General features: G+C 37.2%; 1 protein-coding gene across 1 annotated transcript in view; it reads right to left on the bottom strand.

The window, feature by feature from the left end:
* MROH9 (maestro heat like repeat family member 9) overlaps nucleotides 1–5,614 on the bottom strand; it is a 183,677-nt gene extending 178,063 nt beyond the window's left edge. The window contains exons 1-2 of the mRNA XM_048225366.1: nucleotides 5,414–5,614; nucleotides 1,149–1,257 (exon numbers count right to left, since the gene is read on the bottom strand). Coding sequence (XP_048081323.1) covers nucleotides 1,149–1,257; nucleotides 5,414–5,614 — 310 coding nt within the window. The remainder of the gene's footprint in view (nucleotides 1–1,148; nucleotides 1,258–5,413) is intronic.
* Nucleotides 5,615–21,289: the final 15,675 nt, after the last annotated feature.

Below are 21,289 nucleotides of genomic sequence, written 5' to 3'. Positions count from 1 at the left end.
AGTCCCGGCTTTCTTTGTGCACGAGCTTGGGCATGTTATCTAAACTCACAAGCTTCAGCTACCTTTTCTATATAATGGAGACAGTAATTTTACCACCCAACAGACTGATAGGAGGATTCAATAAATGCACATAGAATAATGTTTGATAGGACGTACTCAGTAAATGATAGTTCAAATGATTTAAACAATCCCCCTAATTCACATGCAGAAAACTCTGATTATACCTCTCGACTGGGACAGACACAACCCACCGTGGAGGATTTGAATAAAAACCTCACTGACCTGTGATTTTTAAATTCCACGACTCTGGGCAGCTAGCTGTTTGTTCTCTTGCCTCTCCATTCTCTGTGTTTCTGTCCCTGAAGCTGAGGGTCTGCAGTGAGCCTGGACACCCCATTACATACAAGCACACATCAAAGGAAATACAAAGGGGCCTAGTGTCCTTGTGACCCAGGGAGGAATCTGTGGTCTTGCTGGAAAATGTGAGGCCTGAAGAGCTTTTTTAATCCTGGCAGCCAAAGATGTAGAGGAACTGGATCTCTTAATTTTCTTCTAGAACAACTCTTTTTGACACAGTCCCCCAAAGTCTCTTCCTTTGCCCTCTCTAATTGCTTCCTGTAAATAGCCCTATTGCTTCTATTATGATCTATAAATCAGGACCTTCTACATTATTAGATATGGGTTCTCCGCTCGTTTCCTATTCCCAAATATTATATAGAATTGTCTTGTTTTCTTAATCTTCATAGGATCCTTTCCTAGATTTTAGTACTTGTGTTTGTTTCCTCTTTCCCTTGCTTTGCCTTACACTTGAACTTCTCTTTGATTCTTTCATTGTAACTGGAATTCCCAGCCCCCTTTTCCTTTTTGTGCTTATTCTTTATCATCTCAGTTTCCCAGAAGCCTGAACAGAAATCCCCCAAACTGGAAACCCGAATCTTTCCTTTCTCCACTGATGCCGGCAAGTTGGCTCAGAATCCAGGTGCAGCCAGGCACAGCAGATAAATCCAGCATCGACATTTCTTAGATTCAACGTGTATTTACTGCTTCGGATCACAAAGAATGTCAACATGGTTTCCAAAAGAAACCCTGCAGGGTGATTAGTGGAACTCGGGTATTTATTTGTTTATTTCGATTGCCCAGCCACAGACCCTCCTTCCCGTGCCGGGGGATCTGGCGCTGTAGGTTTGGAGTGGCAAAGCCCTCCAAAGGCCAGACACCTGGTTTCTCTGAGCTCCAGCCACTAGGGGACAGCCACGCCTACAGCATAAAAATACAGCTTTACGAAGACGCAAGGACTGTTTAGAACCTGCTTTGGTGGCCATGATGATAGAGTTCAGGGTCCCACAACCGCGCGCCGTGGCAGCACACTAACCAGACCGGACTGGGGACGGTGGTAGTGTGCTTCTGGACACTGAACTCTGCTTCTCAGACCTTGCTCTCTAGCCAACCAAACAATCCGAGAGCTATAAGGGACTCTTCCAATCATTTTCTTTTGCTTAAGTTAGCCAATCTCTGTTTCTGTTGTTTGCAACGACAAACCCAGCATGACACATTTTACTTCTTTTATTCCATTATGCCCTGGAAACGGCAGGGTTTTTGGCGAGAGGCACATGGGAACAAATTCTCCCAATTACTTGCTGGCAACCTTAGGCAATTAAGTTAACATATCCAAGACTCAGTCTTTGCAACTGAAACAAAAGGAAAATAATATCAAACTCAGAGATGTATTGAAAGAATCAAATGAAACTTTATGGAAAACTCTTGGCCATTTTCTTAATTGAAACTTGGTTCTGCCCTCCTGAAACATACAGTTTAGTTGGGAAACTATGGCAAGCACACATATTAGTAATAGGTAACATTCATACTGATGCCTAGTAATATCTTATGCATCATTCTAAATAAATACACTGCTGCATTTCTTAGCTCATTTAACCTATGTCACAACTGTGTGAAGTAGGTATGATTACTCATATTTTATAGATGAGGAAACTGAAGTTTCTAGAGAGAATAATAAGTAGTGAAATATAACACAGTTGGAATTCAAATCCAGAGCAAAGCCGGGGACCCTTACACCAAAGCCTGTGAGCCTAGGAGGCTCACCCATATGAAGTTATTCTGCTTTCTGAGGGTATCTGACAACCGCCAAAAGATAGACGCGGGCAACACATTCTGCTGAGAGCACTGTGTTTCAGAGAAGCAAGGGAAAGCTTTTTAAGAGAAAGGGGCCACATTTCTAAGGTATCAGATTACAGCGGTACCAGAATCCCAGACTATTTGGACATAATGTCACAAGAATTTTATTCTGTCAATTCCTTCCCATCTTTCTTAGCCTGTCTAACTGTTATTTATTCTGAAAACTCAACCAAGCGTTATTCCCTCCAGGAAACCTCTGACTTTCATTGGCTGGGCCAGGCACCTCTTCTATGTTCACTAATAATTTACACATTCCTATGCATGTCCTGTAAATATTGGCTCATTTGTCTGCCTACAGTCACTAGTCTGTGGATCCTGTGAACGCAGGACCCATGTCTGTCGCATTAATCACTCTATTCACAACATCTAACACAGTGCCTGGCACACAGTGAGTTGCCAATCAGTGTTTATTGAATGAATGTGGAATGAACATCCCCAGCAGAGAAAACCACAGAAGACAAATCTGGCTAAAGACAGAATGTTTGGGGTCAAAATATTTTGCAACTTCACCAATGTCAAAGTATCCTGGCTCCATTCAGAACTTGATTGCAAAAATATAGATAATCAAGATAATTAAATTAGAAGGGGGCCAAAGCAAACTGTTGGTGTTGTATAAAAGAGAAATAAAAGTGAGATTTTATGAGTATGTTTAATCTATTTAATCTAAAAGAAAAGAGAAAACTACCACCCCACTTCACTATGATTACCACCAGTCGTTTCGAGAGGATAGTGGTAATTATAAACTCAGCTCAGGGGTGTGAGTGAGTGCATGTACGTGTATGATTATGTGGATATATATTCTTCGGTGAAATTTTATGATTAATCATTTTGTAGACAATCAGAATTTCATATGCACTGGGATTTTTTCCTAAGCTATCCTTCTGAAAGTCTCACACTCGTAGAAATAATATTGGCTCTTTTTTCAACATAACGTTTTGATTACTCTGGCTCCAGCAAGTCTGGGGTTTGTCCTCTATCTGCATGCTTTTGGAGGAAAAAGCCTTTTGGTCATGACAGACCAATATATGCACCTGAAACATTTTTTGAATAATCTAAGTGTTAGAATATGTGCCAAGAAGAAGGATACAGGAAGAGTTATAGGAGTCAAGACATGGCAGGGCAGAATGAGCCAGAATTAATGGAATTTCTTGTGGGTAGGAGAATAAGGATCATGAGTGCCTTTGGGGGGCTGTTTCAGTGAGACAGAGAACAATATGCCAAATATTATGGAGTAGGTACAAGAAATAGGCGTGGATCCCTTTTTGAAAGGATGGCAATGCGGCGATAGAATGCAAGAACAAGGAGAAGGAGAGCATTTGGTGAGAGAGAGCCTGGGAGGGTACTGGCCCTAACAATTTTTTTTATTTTTAACTTACAGTAAAACTGACTTTTCTCATGCACAGTTCTATGAATTTTAACACCTGTAGAAATTCATGTAACCACCTGACCATAGTCAGGACACAGAACTGTTCCCTCATCCTAAGTAACTCTTAGTGATGTCCTGCTCAGGCAATCCCTCTCCCATCCCTAGCCCTGGCAACCCTGATCTGTTGGTCATCATAGGTTCACCTTCTCATAAATATTATAGTAATAGAACCACACAATATGGCACATTCTGAGACTAGGTTCTTTCATGATGTCTTTAGGACTCATCCAGCTAATGCCTCAACAGTTCATTTCGTTTCATCGCTGGGCAGTATACCATTGTATGATGTACCTCACTTTGTCGATCCGTTGAGCTGTTAAGGAGCAATTAGCTGTTTCTAGCTTTTTGGTAATTATGAATACAGCTGTTATAAACATTCACGTATAGGTTTTTGTGTGAACACAGGTTTTCGTTTCTCTAAAGTAAATACGTTGAAGTGAAATCGTTAGGTCATACGTTAAGTGTATGTTTAACTTTAGAATAACTGCTCTCCTGTGTTCTAGAGTGGCTGTACCATTTTGCATTACCAGCAGCAGGGTATGAGAGTTTGGATTGTTCTGCATCTTTGCCAGCTATATAGTGTTATCTCAACATAGTTCTAATTCACATTAATTCAATGGCTAAGGACCTGGAACATTCTTTTGTGTGCTTATTTGACATCAACATATCCTCTTTGATGAAATGTCCAAGTCATTTACCCATTTTTAAATTGGATTGTGTTTTGACTGTTGAGTTTTGAGAGTTCTTTATATATTCTGGATAAAGAACTTTTGTCAAATGTGTCATTTGCAAATGTTTTCTTCCAGCTTGTAGTTTGTCTCTTCATTCTCTGAACATGTTTTTCGCAGGGCAAATACTTTAAATATTTTTGAAGCCTATTTTATCCATTTTTTTTCTTTAATGCATCAGGCATTTGGTGTAATGTCTAAGAATTCTTTCCCTAATCCCGGATCACAAAGATTTTCTTCTACATTCTCTTCTGAATGTTTTTAAATCTTCCATTTTACGTTCAGATCTATGAACCAATTTGAATTCATTTTTGCAAAAGTCGTGAGGCTGAAATTCAAGTTCATTATTTTGTGCTTATGGATGTTCAATTGTACCATTTATTGAAAAGACTATTTCTTCCTCCATTGACTTGCCCTTGTGCCTGAATCCAAGAGCCCAAGAACCAGGAAGGAGTGCCAGGCTGTGAGGACAGGAGAAAATGGATGGCTCAGCTCAAGCAGAGAGAGAACAAATTCGCCATTCTTCTCCTTCTTGTTTTACTTGGGCCCTGGAGGGATTGGATGATGCCCACCCCACCCACACTTAGGAGGGCCATCCACTCTACTCAGTTCACCAATTCAAATGCTAATCTCTTCTGGAAACACAGAAACACCTACAAATATTTTTGCCAGCTATCTGGGCATACCTTAGCCCAGTCACATTGGCACAGAAAGTTTACCAATATAATGTGTTTTTTTCTGGTGCCACAAGGGCATCCTAGGCTTTTGACACAATTTCCTAATAACCCCAAGTTTCCAAACTTCTAAGATGGTCTGTGGCAAAGCAAGGGAGATGGTTTTCTTGTGTTTCTGTCAGAGGAATCCCAAGCAGCTTTTTCTTGTGCCACAAAGTTCTATAAAGAGTCTAGTAAACAATTCCTCTGTTTTTATGCTCCACTTAGTTTTTGGTCTAAAGTTCAGTGGAGACTAGGATGGGAGGCATTTCTACTGGCGAACCCCAAACTTTTTTTAGAATCTTTCCTCCTTTATAATAATTAAGCTTTTATTATTTGATCAGATTTATTACCCCTGGATCCTTCTTCCTGAAGATGTTTTCTTCCTGAAGGCTCCTCATTTCCTTGCAAAAAAACATATGTTGGGTCCATTGCTCCATATTCCCAGACATGCCAGAAGATTCCAAAGTACCCATGCAGGTGATTTTCTGGTAAATCCGTCCCATCAGATTGCCAATCATTTTGTACTTCCACTTAGACTCAAGCTGAGCCATCCCTACCCCCAATACAATTTCATATACCATAATGACTGAAGCATCACTGGGAGGAAATTATTAATACTAGGCAAGAAGGCTAAGCCTTCAACTCATTAAGTAATTTGCCAAAGGAATTCCTGGATTTAGAATTGAAATGCAGATTTTGTGACTCCAAATACCATTATTCTTTCCATCAAACTACAGACAGAGGCTTAGAAATCATCCCTGGTGATCATCTGCCAACCTGTCTACCAATGCCGGGGCATTCCTCCAATCATTCAAGTTCCCCTTGCATGCTGATATACAGTAAAGGCAGACAGGTTGGGAATGCTTGTCCAGACTATCAGTGAATTTTTACCTAGCAAAGAAATTAAAGCTAGAGACATTGTAGCCATGAAGAACCCTATTTGAATTCTCCCTCTTCCACTTACTTAGGCTACATTTCTTTAACTTGTTAAGCCTCACTTTCCTATGTACAAAATAGGGATAATAAGAACTGCCCCACAGAATTATTAAAGAGGAGAAAGGAGTCAGCATGTCAAGTCTTTAGTCTGTCCCCAAAATGTAATGCTTCCTCAAGATATGGCAACCGTTATTGATTAATTCATTATTATTATTATATTTTGAACATATTAGGTAATGACATGATACTTTATGTGGAAAACCCAAAAGACTCCATCCCCAAATTACTAGAACTCATACAGCAATTCCGTAATGTGGCAGGATACAACATCAATGCACAGGAATCAGTTGCTTTTCTATACACTAACTATATAACGGTAGAAAGAGAAATTAGGGAATTGATTCCATTTACAGTAGCACCAAAAACCATAAGATACCTAGGAATAAACCTAACCAAAGAGGTAAAGGATCTATACTCTAGCAACTACAGAACACTTATGAAAGAAATTGAAGAAGACACAAAAAGATGGAAAAACATTCCATGCTCATGAAGTAGAAGAATAAACATTGTTAAAATGTCTGTGCTGCCCAGTGCAATCTATAATTTCAGTGCCATCCCTGTCAAAATACCAATGGCATTTTTCAAAGAGCTGGAACAAACAATCCTAATATTTGTATGGAACCAGAAAAGACCCCGAATCACCAAGGAAATGTTGAAAAAGAAAAACAAAGCTGGGGGGGCATCATGTTGCCTGATTTCAACCTATATTACAAAGCTGTGATTACCAAGACAGCATGGTATTGGCACAAAAACAGACACATAGATCAATGGAATAGAAGAGAGCCCAGATATGGACCCTCAACTCTATGGTCAACTAATCTTCAACAAATCAGGAACAAATATCCAATGGAAAAAAGACAGTCTCTTCAATAAATGGTGCTGGGAAAATTGGACAGCCACATGCTAAAGAATGAAACTGGACCATTCTCTTATACCATACATACACAAAGATAAACTCTAAATGGATGAAAGACCTCAATGTGAGATAGGAATCCATCAAAATCCTAGAGAACATAGGCAGTAACCACTTCGACATCGGCCACAGCAACTTCTTTCATGACATATCTCCAAAGGCAAGGGGGATAAAAGCAAAAATCAGCTTTTGGGACTTCATCAAGATAAAAACTTCTGCACAGCAAAGGAAACAATCAACAAAACTAAGATGCAACCCACGGAATGGGAGAAGATGTTTGCAAATGACATTACAGATAAAGGACTGGTATCCAAGACCTATAAAGAACTTATCAAACTCAATACCCAAAAAAACAAATAATCAAGTCAAAAAAAGGGCAGAAGACATGAACAGACACCTCTCCAAAGAAGACATAAATGGCTAACAGACACATGAAAAAATATTCAACATCATTAGCCACTCAGGGAAATTCAAATCAAAACCACAACAAGATACCACCATACACCAGTTAGAACGGCAAAAATTAACAAGGCAGGAAACAACAAATGTTGGAGAGGATGTGGAGAAAGGGGAACCCTCTTACACTGTTGGTGGGAAGGCAAGTTGGTACAGCCACTGTGGAAAACAGTATGGAGGTTCCTCAAAAAGTTAAAAACAGAGCTACCCTATGACCCAGCAATTGCATTACTGAGTATTTACCCCAAAGATACAGATGTAGTGAAAAGAAGGGGAACATGCACCCCAGTGTTCATAGCAGCAATGTTCACAATAACCAAACTGTGGAAGGAGCTGAGATGCCCTTCAACAGAAGAATGAATAAAGAAGATGTGGTTCATATATACAGTGGAATATTACTCAACCATCAGAAAGGATGAATACCCACCATTTGCATCAAAATGCAGGGGATTATGCTAAGTGAAGTAAGTCAAGCAGAGAAAGACAATTATCATATGGTTTCACAGATATGTGGAACATAAGGAATAGCATGGAGGACATTAGGAGAAGGAAGGGAAAATTGATGGGAGGGAAATCAGAGGGGGAGATGAACCATGAGAGACTATGGACTCTGAGAAACAAACTGAGGGTTTCAGAGGGGTGGCGGTTAGGGGTGGGGTTAGCCCGGTGATGGGTATTAAGGAGGGCACATATTGCATGGAGCACTGGGTGTTATACGCAAATAATGAATCATGAAACACTACATCAAAAACTAATGTAGTAACTAACTTAACATACTAAAAAAAAAAGAAATGGCAAATGTTATTGATTAATTCATCATTATTATATTTCGAACATATTAGATGATATTAAGTACATATTTGAACATATAAGATAAATTATATTTAATATATCATCTTTTTAATGAGCAAGAACACGTTATCATGGGTAATAAGTTCCCACAGTCCGAGTGGTCTCCAAATCTGCAGTTAAACCAAGTTTGAAAATAGCACTCAGCATAGCGCAAAATTGGACCACATTGTAGGGTTCAGGAAATGAGATGTAAAGAAGAAAATTTCCTCAAAGAAATGAATTAAAATCTGGTTAGGATTTATGCTATTCAGTGTATTGGAAATAGTAGAGGATTAAATTTCAACCATCTTTATTCCAAAAAAATATATAAAGCAAAAGTTAATTTAAGATACATTTTCATTTCAAGGGATTATTTTTTAAAGTTTCATTGCGAGCATTCTCACTCTGTTTGCTGCTGGGAGGTTAAAAAAAAAGATCCCAAATCAAAACAAACAAAAAATTAAACACACCAGCCTTGTCCCTTGTATTCAGTTGCTTATTCTCTTTTGGTAAAGGCTACAAATAAAGGTTTTCCCCAAGGCAAATTTTTTTTCTTTTCTATTTTCTGGAAAGAAAACAACAGATTAAAAAACAAAATATCTCTTTTCCCAATAGTTACATTTGGAGGCTATAATCACTATAAGAAGATAATGTTGAAAAATCAACCTGAAAAGAATTTATCAGGTGCACTTATCATATATTGAGCAAATGGTGAAATTAGATGAATACAAAATAGAGAATTTATAGTCTAGTTAAGACAGAACTGAAACACAGAAAACAGCAATAAGAAAAACAGTTTCATAATTAAGCATCGAAGGTGCTACATAAAAGTAACCAGCAAAATTGTCAGATCTCCATGAAGCTAGCTTGAAGAGACAGAACAATTCCTTGACCAAGTATACAAAACACATTCCATCATTTTATGTTTCTAAAGGGAGAAGATATAATAAATCCAAAGGGACAGTCTGTCAGATTAGAGAAATCTGAGAGGGAGCAGCAATTGGTTGCATCAGTTACAGATCAGGCAACAATACCAAATGGATAACACATACATTTGCAATTATGACATTGTATCATGTTCATTTCTGTATCCCCAATGCAAAGTGCTATGCTTGACTGTGTGTAGATGTTAGTTCCAGACACTTTAGAAGGCTCTAAGGATGTAGTGCTGGACATGAGAGGGAAGTCCCAAACTCTCATGGAACTCATATAAATAAAGACTATACCAGATAATGATGAAAGCTGTGAAGGTCCATGTTATAAAGAAAAACTCAGGGGAGAAGGATGATCAAGGATCAGAGATGTCACCTACTGCATCTCTCAGTAGGTGACAGTCAGCAAAGACTTGAATGACAGAAATCAGCCAACTAAGAATCTGGACAGGTGCTATAGGCAGAGGGAATGGCTAATGCAAAAGCCCTAACTGGAAAAGAGTCTGGTGTGGCGCTGGAACAGAAAGAAAGCCACTGTGGATTTAATATAGAAAGCACTATATCAAACACTAATGAAGTACTATATAGTAACTAACATAATATAAAAAAAAATTCCAAAAAATAAAAATAAAGCAAGGAGCAATACAATGGAGTTGGAAACACAGCAGGAATGGTATTATTTAGACACTTTTAAGTTGAAGTAAATTATCCTTAGTGTGATAAGGCATTGGGCATTGGTCAAGGCCCTAATATTAGTCATATTTTTAAAAGATCACTCTGGCTGATGTGTGGAGAGGAAAGAGGTAATTGCAGTGGTCAAAGGGAAGGTTGATGGTAACCTGGACAAGGATGAAGGGTTGTTGGATAAATGAGTAATTAACATGTATTTGTACCCAGACACATAAAAAATGAGAAGATGTGTGAGCTTGAAAATGTCTGTGCAGGCTGGAGTCACAAAAATTGCAAGAGTGGGTACCATCAGGGAAAGAATAAATCCTTTTTGGACTGTATTTAGACAGAAGTGGTGATAAGATATGTTCCCAGGACTCTGTGTATGATATGAGACTGAAACTAATAAAAACTAGGAAAAAATGGAAATGGTTGCTTGTGAATGATTCTAATAAATATGGTATTAAAATCAGAAGTGTGAAATAGTTTATAAAGAGACAAGAGTGGAACATGAGATATCCTTACGAATACTTTTAGACCATTTAATAAAAATACTATTTTTCTCTTAAAGCCATAGTCTCACTGTCCAGCAGGTGAGGGCAGAAGCTATGTAAGCCAGGGGTGCCAAGGCGACCTTGAAAACATGACCTATCTTTCATTGCCTTGTCACAATTTACTCTCGTCTGAGAGACCATGGGATCACATCACTCCCCAGTTTACATCAAAGAGGTCACGTGTCATGTCCAATCTGCCTCCATGAGATGTTAAGTTCTTTACTATCTAGTTTTATATTTCATTCATTTTTTTTACATACTTTGAATTTTCTCTCCCAGGGGTGTGCGTACATTGGCAAATAAGAAATATTTGTTGACTTACAATGACACAATCTATTTAAAACTTTTTTACTCATCTTTACATTGTGAGCATATCTCTTCCTTCATATCACAGTATAAGAAAACTATATGCCTTCTATTTCCCTACTTCCCCAAAACACTTGCCTTCTTTTTAAAAGTTTTTTAAAGAGTGTAGTTGATACATAGTGTTATATTACTTTCAGATGTACAACATAGTGATTCACCATCTCTGAACATGACGCTGTGCTCACCACAAGTGTAGCCGCCATCTGTCACCATAGAGAGCTATTACAATACCATTAACTATATTCCCTACGCTGTGCCTTTATTCCCATGACTTCTTCTTCCCATAACTGGTAGTCTGTACCTCCCATTCCTCTTCACCCATTGTGCTCATCCCTCCACCACTTCCCTCTGGCACTTGCCCTCTTTGTATGGACAGTCTTCACTCTGCGCATTGTTGCAAACCTAGGCCATTTTCCACCTGATTTGCATGGCTAAAGAGAACCATATGAGAAAATCTGAGATTTGTAAAGATCCTGAATAGCTGGGCCTGAACAACACAGAAGAGGAATTAAAGTCCTGTCTTCCTAAAGGAAGACCCCAAGAGAAGGTAAGAAAAATATCATGCCAAACCAAATATCAGGCAATACTGGTGACCCAAGGTTCTTACACACAAGGAATCAAGAAAAAAGTCAAAGATGCTGCAAATATAACCGAATGCACAATCTAAGTGATTCTAAAGACTTGAGTTTGAACTTGGGACCAAGGTTTGTTTTGTGATTACTCCCGAACAAATAGATTCAAGAAATGTTCGGAAATATATCCACTGTTACTTTAAAGTACCACCTGATAAGCAGATCTAGAAATAAGATACTGAAAGGGACATCCAATAACCCATGAAATTCAGAGATCCAGGTGCCAAATGGAAGTGACCGACAAAACGTCAACCCCAAACTCAAGTAAAAGCATTAGACCTCCAAATAAGCCATTTTTACCTTATGGATGCTTTCTACATTAATCGCATTCATTCCTGGCTCAGGCTTCCCTAGAGGACATTCCCATGTGAGACCAACAAAAACCTGCTCCTCCCTCTTTACAGATGTGGCCTCAGTCAGGGAGGATACTAGGCTTACTTTCCCCTGAACTCAGTGCCCAAGTGTTCATGTGAAAATCAGCCCCACAATAAACCCTGATATCATGGTCATATGTCTGCTATTAGATGGTGTGTTAGACACCACACTCCTATCCTGTTATAAGCTGTGTTTCCCTCAGCTGCGATTTGGCTCACCGTTTTCCATTTCTTCACTCTAGGAGCAGTTTATCTCTTAAATAAAACAAATAACGCTGTCAGAAAGTTTATCCTAATAATTAGCTTGAATTTATTGCTCTAAAAGCATTAAATCTTTCTCTTTCATAGGCATTGGGAACTTTAAAACATTCATGCATCATTACCCACATCCCTTCTGAATTATGGTTGAACCAGGCCGAGTCAAATCTCTCATTGTTTCTTCAACCCTGCTTGCAATCCTTCCAATCCCTCCCACTTTCCTATACATTCTCCGTCAATCACCAGCAACTCTGTTGCATGGAGGTACCTGATGTTGAAACCTCTCAGATGCAGGGCTTCAGTAGAAGGCCTCTATTTCTTTCCTAAAACTCAGCAGTGTCTTTACTGATGTATCAAATGGTGACTTATTTTCTTTCTGCTGGAATCCATAGACGGTTTCCATAACTCATATTTCTTGTTGGATAAACAGGATAAAGGGAAGTCAGCTATACTGTAAAGCTTGAAGAGAATGAACTTCTGATAGCCTTCTACCTCTTTTTCAATTTTTATTTGTTCATTTATTCATTTATTCTATTTATATCTGTAGATATTCTTAACACTCCTCCTTGAGCAATGCAATCACGAGAGTGATGTGGTTCTTAAATCTAACTTTAGGTAGTGTTAGTTGACATGGCCAAGTTAAGCTTCATCTTCAAGGCTAAGACATACTGATCGGGACAGACACTTGATAGCTTATCAGTTCACCAGTATTTTTGAGATTCTACGAACTGTGACTTTTGCCACTTAAAACATATCTCTTATTGCTCAGAGCTCGTCCAACTGATTGGCAGCACTCCCCTCTGTGACATTATCCTCTAGTTTTGCTTTGCTTGGCAGAAGCTCTCACGTTATTTACACCATATAATCACTAATTTAAAAATTACAGTTAGAGATGACACACAAGAATTTGAATGCTGTAGCAGCGACTATAGTCATTAACTTAGATATTTAGTTTGTTTCTCTTGGAATTCTTTTAGTTCTAAATATTCTGACCCAAAACTTGAAAACAAAGAAAAAATATACTCTGTGGTCTTCTTGCTTACCAACAGATAAATGCTCGTTTTAAAAGTGTAAGTTGAATAATAGCTACCAAGCCAACAGTGGAATGCAACCTAAACATTCAAGAAAAATAAAATCTGAGTATGACCAGCTTGTTATTTGAGACTGTGAGAACCTAGACTGTGCCAAATGTGAGATTCTTACTAACCCTTACCACATACCTGACATCAGAACAAGTCACTCAGAAGGAGTCTAGCCAACACCATGACTTTCTCTAAACATTTCCTCCAAGCGTCCTTTAGTGGAAGTTTAAATTTCACATCTTCAGGCTAAAATGAAATTCCTTAAGTCTTTCCTTGCATAACTTGTTTTGAAACACAATAAGCTTTCTCCTGATTGACCAAAATTATTATGCCTGTGTGCAGTTTCCAAGATTTAAATTGGGAATAAATCTTAGCAGGATAAAATGTCTGGTATTGTTTCTTTGCTGGGTATAAAGAACTGTGGGTGGGGAAAACTCTTAGAAGAGTGTAAAGGGAATTCAGTATTTTGGACACTGACTGCCCCACCACCTTCTGAATACCTCCATCATCGCTAACTTGAGATCACTAAAACTTGAGCAATTCCTGAGCATTCCCGCCCCCCAGCTAGCAGGGACATTTCATTGCCTTCAGGCCTCAAGAGGTTGGTTTTTTTTTTTGTTGTTGTTGTTGTTGTTTCCCATTTCCAGATATTTCCTATATTTTCTCTTAAGTTATTTTTTCTAATGGTTTCTTTAAAAAAAACATTAACTTTTCAATGCATCTAGCATTTGTTTTGCTGTATGATGTAAGGTGAGAATCTAATTTGTTTTTCCTCTAAATAGTCCATTTCAACACCATCCTACCTCTAATTGAATAGTATTTTTATTTTATAGGTATAGAGGTTAAAAAAAATCAATAATTGGGTAGTCAGATTTCCAAGTGACCTGTTAACTAATGTCAATCAAAACCTTAACTAATAAAATAATCCGAACAACTACCTATTGATGCAAAAATGGTTGAGGAAACAGCTATGTCAGCCCCTTACAAAGTATAGAGTGTTAACGTTACTGGGGAATAGTTTTAAAAACACGAAAGTCCTATTTATCCTACTCTCCATTAAAGAAATATGCTTCTCACCCCCTATTCATATATCTACAAACTGAAACCTTCCATCCTCTGCTTCCCATAAGCTAAAACTCTCCTCACACCTCTGTTTTCATGTACCAGAGCTTTGTTTCCCATTAAATTTCTCAGAACATTGACCTCATGTTGTTCTAACCCTTCTGTGATGGAAGGGAAAGAGATGGCTTTGGAGTTGGACAAAGGTGGATTCAGATGTTGGCTTAATTACCTAATCATTGGTGGCTTTGGACAAGTAACGTGGCCACTCTGGATCTCGTTTTCCATATCTCTCTAGTGGGGGACTCTGAGACATAAGAATATTAGCACTAATGTAGATGCACTGCTTTGTAATAGAAAGCCATGATTGTTTTGTGTGTGTGTGTGTGTGTGTGTGTGTGTGTGTGTGTGTGTGTGTGTGATTTTGCTTTATCTACAGGATGCAGACTCCTGAGATAGTTGACAACAGAGTTAGAGAATAAATACATCTTACTCAGAAATCCTGGACTTGGAGATGGATGCAGTTCGGGGTTATTCAACTTTGGAAAGAAGATGAATATATTTTCACTGTGGAATATTTACAGTACGTTGACCAAAGCGTTATCGAAAGTTAATGTATAGAAATGAAGATGTAGGTTATCTGGATAGCCAAAGGCATGGAGTATATATAAATTTGTTTTTATTTTTGTTTTCATATAGTAACTCCATCCTTTTTCTAACAGTACTCTTCCACAGTCTGATGGAACCATGCAAAAAATGCTCTGTGCTCCTCTAGCTGGAAGATAAGCAATGAATCTAAATCAGGCTATTTTATTTTATTTATTTTACTTTATTTTATTTTATTTTATTTTATTTTATTATTTATTCACTTTATTATTTATTTATTATTTATTATTTTATTTTATTTATTATTTATTATTTTATTTTATTTATTATTTATTTACTTTATTATTTATTATTTATTTATTTTATTTTATTAGTCAACATACAGTGTTATATTAATAAATTAGGCTACTTGGATCTAAATTGTCTCGAGTTTAATTTTAAGCACACTGACGAAGGCTGAAAACTGAATATTAAGCACTGAGGGTCCAGGATACTGGGAGAACCAACCATCCTTTCCTGCTCCATGGATGATGTCTGGAGCTACCCTGGTTTCTGATCTTCCTAAGCCTGGTTCTGCAGCTTTGCCTTTGGTTCGTGGACTACCCTATATGCTCCCCATGAGTTCAAGTTAGCCAGAGTCCATTTCTATAACTTGCAACAAAGAACCTGAACTAATAGAATCCTTACTCGATGAAAGGGGAAGCCGAAGCTTCAGAAGCTAAGGAACTTGTAGGAGGTTTTCAGAGTGAGTATGTGTTCGTTCCAGGATATGACCCTAGACAGTTTAATTTTAGAATTAGCTTCCTTCTGCCACTGGCTCTTGCCACACATGCCATTTTTGATCTTTTGAGATCCGGGCTTCAGGAAGCTCCCCTTATGCTTTAGGAAAGTGCCCTGGTGCCAGGGTTAGAAAAACAATAACAAGCAAGGAAGAAATGATAGCATGTAGAAAACTCTGTCCGTCTGGTTGTAGCACGTATTTTCATATCGACACACTGTTTCCCATGCCTTTTGAGTTTAAGAAGTTTATGTTTGATTTTGAGCCACAGTGGGTCCTTTCCTCCTGCTGCTGAAGGCTGAAGTGAGAAGTCATAAAGTGAAGCACACTTGGTACTGGCTGCATCTGTTAACTCCCCTCTCATACCTGTCAGTGAACAAAAAAAGCCTATTCTTACCTGAACCAATTTCTGCACCTCCCAGCTAAGCTAATCCATTCTCTAGTCTTAGTTGATCCAGTCATTCAATAATGACACCTGCTGTCTGTGAGCCACCTTGCTGCTTATCCAATTGTCATCTGCTTTCTTAGGAATACTCCCCTTTTCTGTATCTCTCTCTCTGCTGGATGCTTTTCTAAAGTTCAAGGTTCTCCTATCTTAAAAACAAAAACAAATCCCTCAACCTAATGTTCTCCTCCAGCTAGTGACCTTTCTCTTTCTTACCCTTCGTAGTATTTTTCAACTTTGGGTTCTCACTGTATTTGAAAGTGAGTCTCGATTTGGTTTGAGATAAGGCTACAGTTTCACTTTTCTCTTTTATGAATTACAGCATTCCAGCTCCATTTATTAGATAATTTCTCATTTCCTGTGTACTTTGTCATGCCACCTCCATCATATATCAAAATTTCATATACTAGTCTGTGAGCTAATTTGTGCTCTCTCTCCATGTGTCCATCCCTACACCATATCTTTTTAACTTTAAAATAGCTTTCTAATCTTTATATTTAGAGCCAGAAATCTCTTCTCCTCTTTTCCCTTTTCAGAAATGAATTAGCTGTTCATTTATATTAGCTAGTGCCTTTTGCTGCTCTACATAAATTTAAAAATCAACCTGACAGAAAATCCTGTTGGGATTAATTTTGTTCTTTGAGAATACACAGCCTGTTTATCTGTAATTGTTATACACTTATTTTATTGGGACTATTCTATCACTATTGATCATGAATTTTTCACTAATTCCTTAGGACAATTTTCCAGATAGCAAGCTGTGGAGTAGATTATGTTCTCTCCCTCACCAAACATTGTGTTATAAAAAAAAATTTTTAATGTACGAAATAGGTTGAAAGAGTAATAAAATACATTAGTGTATCAAACATCCAGATAGAACAGCTATTAACATTCTGCCATTTCAAAGATGCAGACTTTGCGACACTCCTAAAAATTAAGATATCCCTACATCTCTTAAAAAAACGGAAATTTTTCTTTATAACCATAATACTATTATTACCTGAGATAAAATGAACCATAAACCTCTAATATAACATAGTATCAGTCCGTATTTAAAGATTAGGGGGGGTAATCAGAAGGGGGAATGAAGCATGAGAGACTATGGACTCTGAGAAACAAACTGAGGGCTTCAGAGGGGAGGGGGGTGGGGGATGGGATAGACTGGTGATGGGTAGTAAGGAGGGCACGTATTGCATGGTGCACTGGGTGTTATATGCAACTAATGAATCATCGAACTTTACATCAAAAAATAAAATAAAATAAAATAAAATAAAATAAAATAAAATAAAATAAAATAAAAAATAAAATAAAATAAAATAAAATAAAATAAAAAATAAAATAAATAAATATCCTCCAGTTGTCCACAAAGTAGCTTAATGAGCTGGGTTTTTTAATGAAAAAATCCTATTAAAGTTAACCCATCATATTCGGTTATGTATCTTTTTAGTCTCTCTCGAGAACGGTCTCAATACCTCCTTTTTTTTTAAACAACATCAAATTTTGAAAAGACTGGGCCAGTTGTCTCGTAGAACTTCTACAATCTGGATTTGCCGGACTGATTGCTTCCATCTGGATGTCAATTAGCTTACTTCTTTTATCTCCTATATTGCTATAAACTGGAAGTCTGGTTTAAAGGAATAATTAGCTTCAGGTCAAACGTTCAATAAGAGAACTTTATAGGGAATGCTATTCACTTCATATTATGTTACGTCAGGTGGCATATAAAATCAAGTTGTCTTAGTATTGGTGATGTCAAATTTGAGCACTTGATTAAGAGAGTGTCAGATCTTTCCATTGTAAAGTCATGTATGTTTTCATCCTTGCAGTTAGCAAGTTAAATGTGAGGAGGTAGTTTGGCTTCATGTGAATATATCCTTTTTTCAACTTTATGGAGGTGTAATTACGAAATAAAATTATAAGGTACTCAAGTGTACAACATGGTGATTTACATATATGTTTACATATACATTGTGAAAGGATTTCCGCCATCAAGTCACTTAACACATCCATTACTTCACATATTTACGTGTGTGTGTGTGTGTGTGTGAGAGAGAGAGAGAGAGTGAGCGAGCACAGGTTCTACTCTTAGCAAATTTCAATTAAACAACACAGTATTATCAACTCTAGTCACCATGTTATACATTATTAGATCCTCAGACTTGATTCATCTTAAAATTCCAAGTTTATACCCTTTAACCAGGCTCTCTCTATATCTCCCACCCCTGACCACAACCCCTCTACTAGCAATAACCCTTCTACTCTCTGGTTTTATGAGTTCAACTTTTTTTTATTATATTATATATTTTATAATAGTTGATCATGGATTTATTTCTGTTCCATTGATCCATGTGCCTGTTTTTATGCCGATACCAAATTATATTATCTTTCATTCTATTAATGGAGTGTACAACATTTATTGATTTGTGAATGTTGAACCATCCTTGCATCCCTAGAATAAATCCCACTTGATCATGGTGTATGATCCTTTCAATGTACTATTGAATTCAGTTCACTAATATTTTGTTGAGGATCTTTACAACTATGTTCATGAGGGATATTGGCTTATAATTTTCTTATCTTGAAAATGTCCTTGTCTGGTTTTGGTATCAGGGTAATGCTGGACTCATAAAATGAGTTTGGAAGTGTTCCTTCTATTTTTTTTTTTTTTTTAAGAATTTGAGAAAGACTGATACTTAATCTTCTTTAAATGTTTGGTAGAATTCACCAGGAAGCCATCTAGTCCTGGACTTTTCTTTGCTGGGAGGTTTTTCATTCCTGATTCAATTTCCTTAAAAGTAGTTGGTCTATTCAGTTTTTCTGTTTCTTCATGATTCAGTCTTTGTAGGTTGTATGTTTCCAGGAATTTATCCATTTCTTCTAGGTTATCTATTTGCTTGTGTATAATTGTTTCTAGTAGTATCTCATGACCCTTTGTATTTGTGTGGTGTCACTCATAATATCACTTGTCTCCTTTTTCATTTCTAATTTTATTGATTTGCATCTTCTCTCCTTTCTTAGTCTAGTTAACAGTTTGTCAATTCTGTTCAGCTTTTTAAAAACTAACACTTAGTGTCATTGATCTCTTCTCTTGTCTTTTTACTTTTTTTTATTTTTTTAAAGATTTTATTTACTTATTCTACAGAGATAGAGACAGCAGTGAGAGAGGGAACACACGCAGGGGGAGTGGGAGAGGAAGAAGCAGGCTCATAGCGGAGGAGCCTGATGCGGGGCTCGATCCCATAACGCCGGGATCACGCCCTGAGCCGAAGGCAGATGCTTAACCGCTGTGCCACCCAGGCGCCCCTCTTCTCTTGTCTTTTTAATTTCTATCTCATTTGTTTCTACTCTGACCTTATTTATTTCCTTCTTTCTACTAAATTTGACCTTATTTGTCTCTTGCTACAATTTCTCGCTTAAAGTCTATTTTGTCTGATACAAGTACATCTGATGTAAGTATAGCTACCCCTGCTTTCTTTTGATTTTCATTTACATGCAATATCTTTTTCCATCTCTTCATTTTCAGCCTACGTGTTTCCTTAAAGTCGAAGTGAGCCTTTTGCGGGCAGCATCGAGTTGGGTCTTTTTTTTTCTTTTTTTTTTTAATCCACTCAGGCTCTCTACATCTTTGGATTGGAGAATTTGGTCCATTCACAATTTAATTATCTGTTGATAGATATGGATTTACTCTTACCTTTTTATTATTTTCTCTGTTTTGTAATTCCCTGTTCCTTTGTTTTTCTCTTGCTTTCTTCTGTGACTTGATAATTTTCTGTAGTGTATGCTTTGACTCCTCTCTCTTGATCTTTTGTATGTCTACTATATGTTTTTTTGCTTCGTGGTTACGATAAGTCTTACATAAAGCATATTTACTACAGCCTTTTTAAAGTTGATAATAACTTCAAATGTATACAAAAGCACTACAGTTTTACACCACTCCCAACATTTTATGTTTTGATGTCAGAGTTTACACTGTGTATCCATTACTGTAGCCATAATTATTTTTAATAACTAATACTAGTGTTTAATAATACTAGAGTTATAAATTATTTACCCATCTACAATAGTAGAGTGTTCTGAATTTAATTATATATTTATTTTTACCAGTGAGTTTTATGCTTTTGATGTTTTTATATTGTTAATTAGTGTCCTTTTGTTTCAGCTTGAAAAACTCTCCTTAACATTTCTTGTAAGGCCAGTCCAGTGGTGATGTTTTTCTTTAGGTTTTATCTACAGAACTCTATCTCTCCTTCAATTCTGAACAATTTTGCCAAGCCATTGACAGTTTTTTTCTTTCAGCATTTTGAAAATATCATCCCACTCCTCTGTCTTGCAAAACTTCTGCTGAAAAATCTGCTGAATGTATTAGGAATTCCCTTGTATGTAACAAGTTGCTTTTCTATTGCTATTTTTAAGATCCTCTCCTTGTCTTTAACTTTTGACAATAATTGCAATGTGTCTTACTGTGAGTCTCTTTGAATTAATCTTATATAGTATTCTACATAGGAAGCTATTCTATATAGCTTCCTAGATCTGGGTGCATATTTTTTCCCCCTCAAGTTAGAGAAATTTTCAGATACTCTCCAGTTCTTAAAACTCTTTCTTTATATTCTTTGACAGAGTACCTCCTGGTTTTGCTTTTATCTTGTTGCCTGCATCTTGGTGTTGTGAACTCTTTCTTCCATCTACTCTAGAGAGTTCTTTTCTAAATTTGAATTCTTTCTCACTTTAAACATGTTCTCTTCCTCTAATAGCTTCACTTTTCATCTCTATGCTAATGATTCTCAAATTGTTTCCTAAACCAAGATCTTTTACCCAAATCTCAAATTATGTACCTAACTGCCAATTTGAACATTTCTATTTTATGTTCCAAAGACACCTCAAACTCATGAATCCCAACTTAAATTCATTAATTCATTACTTCCAAGCTTTCTTTCTTTGTAATCCTACCCATCCTCTTAAGCACTGCTATCAATGATTTATTACCAACCATATAATTAGCCAAGTCCGAAACATGGTGATCATTCCTGCTTCTTTGCCCTCTCTATTCCTCAGTGTCCTGATGATTCCACTTCTTTGCTATCTGCTGACTCAGTCCACTTATTAAAATTACTATTGCCTTTACCTTAGTTCAAGTCTTTATCATCTTTCACCTGGATTAAATCACAACCTTCTATCTGCCTACAACAATTTTCTCCTTCCAATCTGTTACGCATACTGTAGTCCAAGTAAATTTTCTAAAATATAACTAAATCACATCCTTCACTGCTTAAAATTT

Source organism: Ursus arctos, unplaced genomic scaffold (genome assembly GCF_023065955.2).
Source record: "Ursus arctos isolate Adak ecotype North America unplaced genomic scaffold, UrsArc2.0 scaffold_2, whole genome shotgun sequence".
In the NCBI taxonomy this organism is placed as follows: Eukaryota; Metazoa; Chordata; class Mammalia; order Carnivora; family Ursidae; genus Ursus; species Ursus arctos.
The sequence above is the reverse complement of the archived record's forward strand: the minus strand, read 5'-3'. Positions and strand labels throughout refer to the sequence as shown.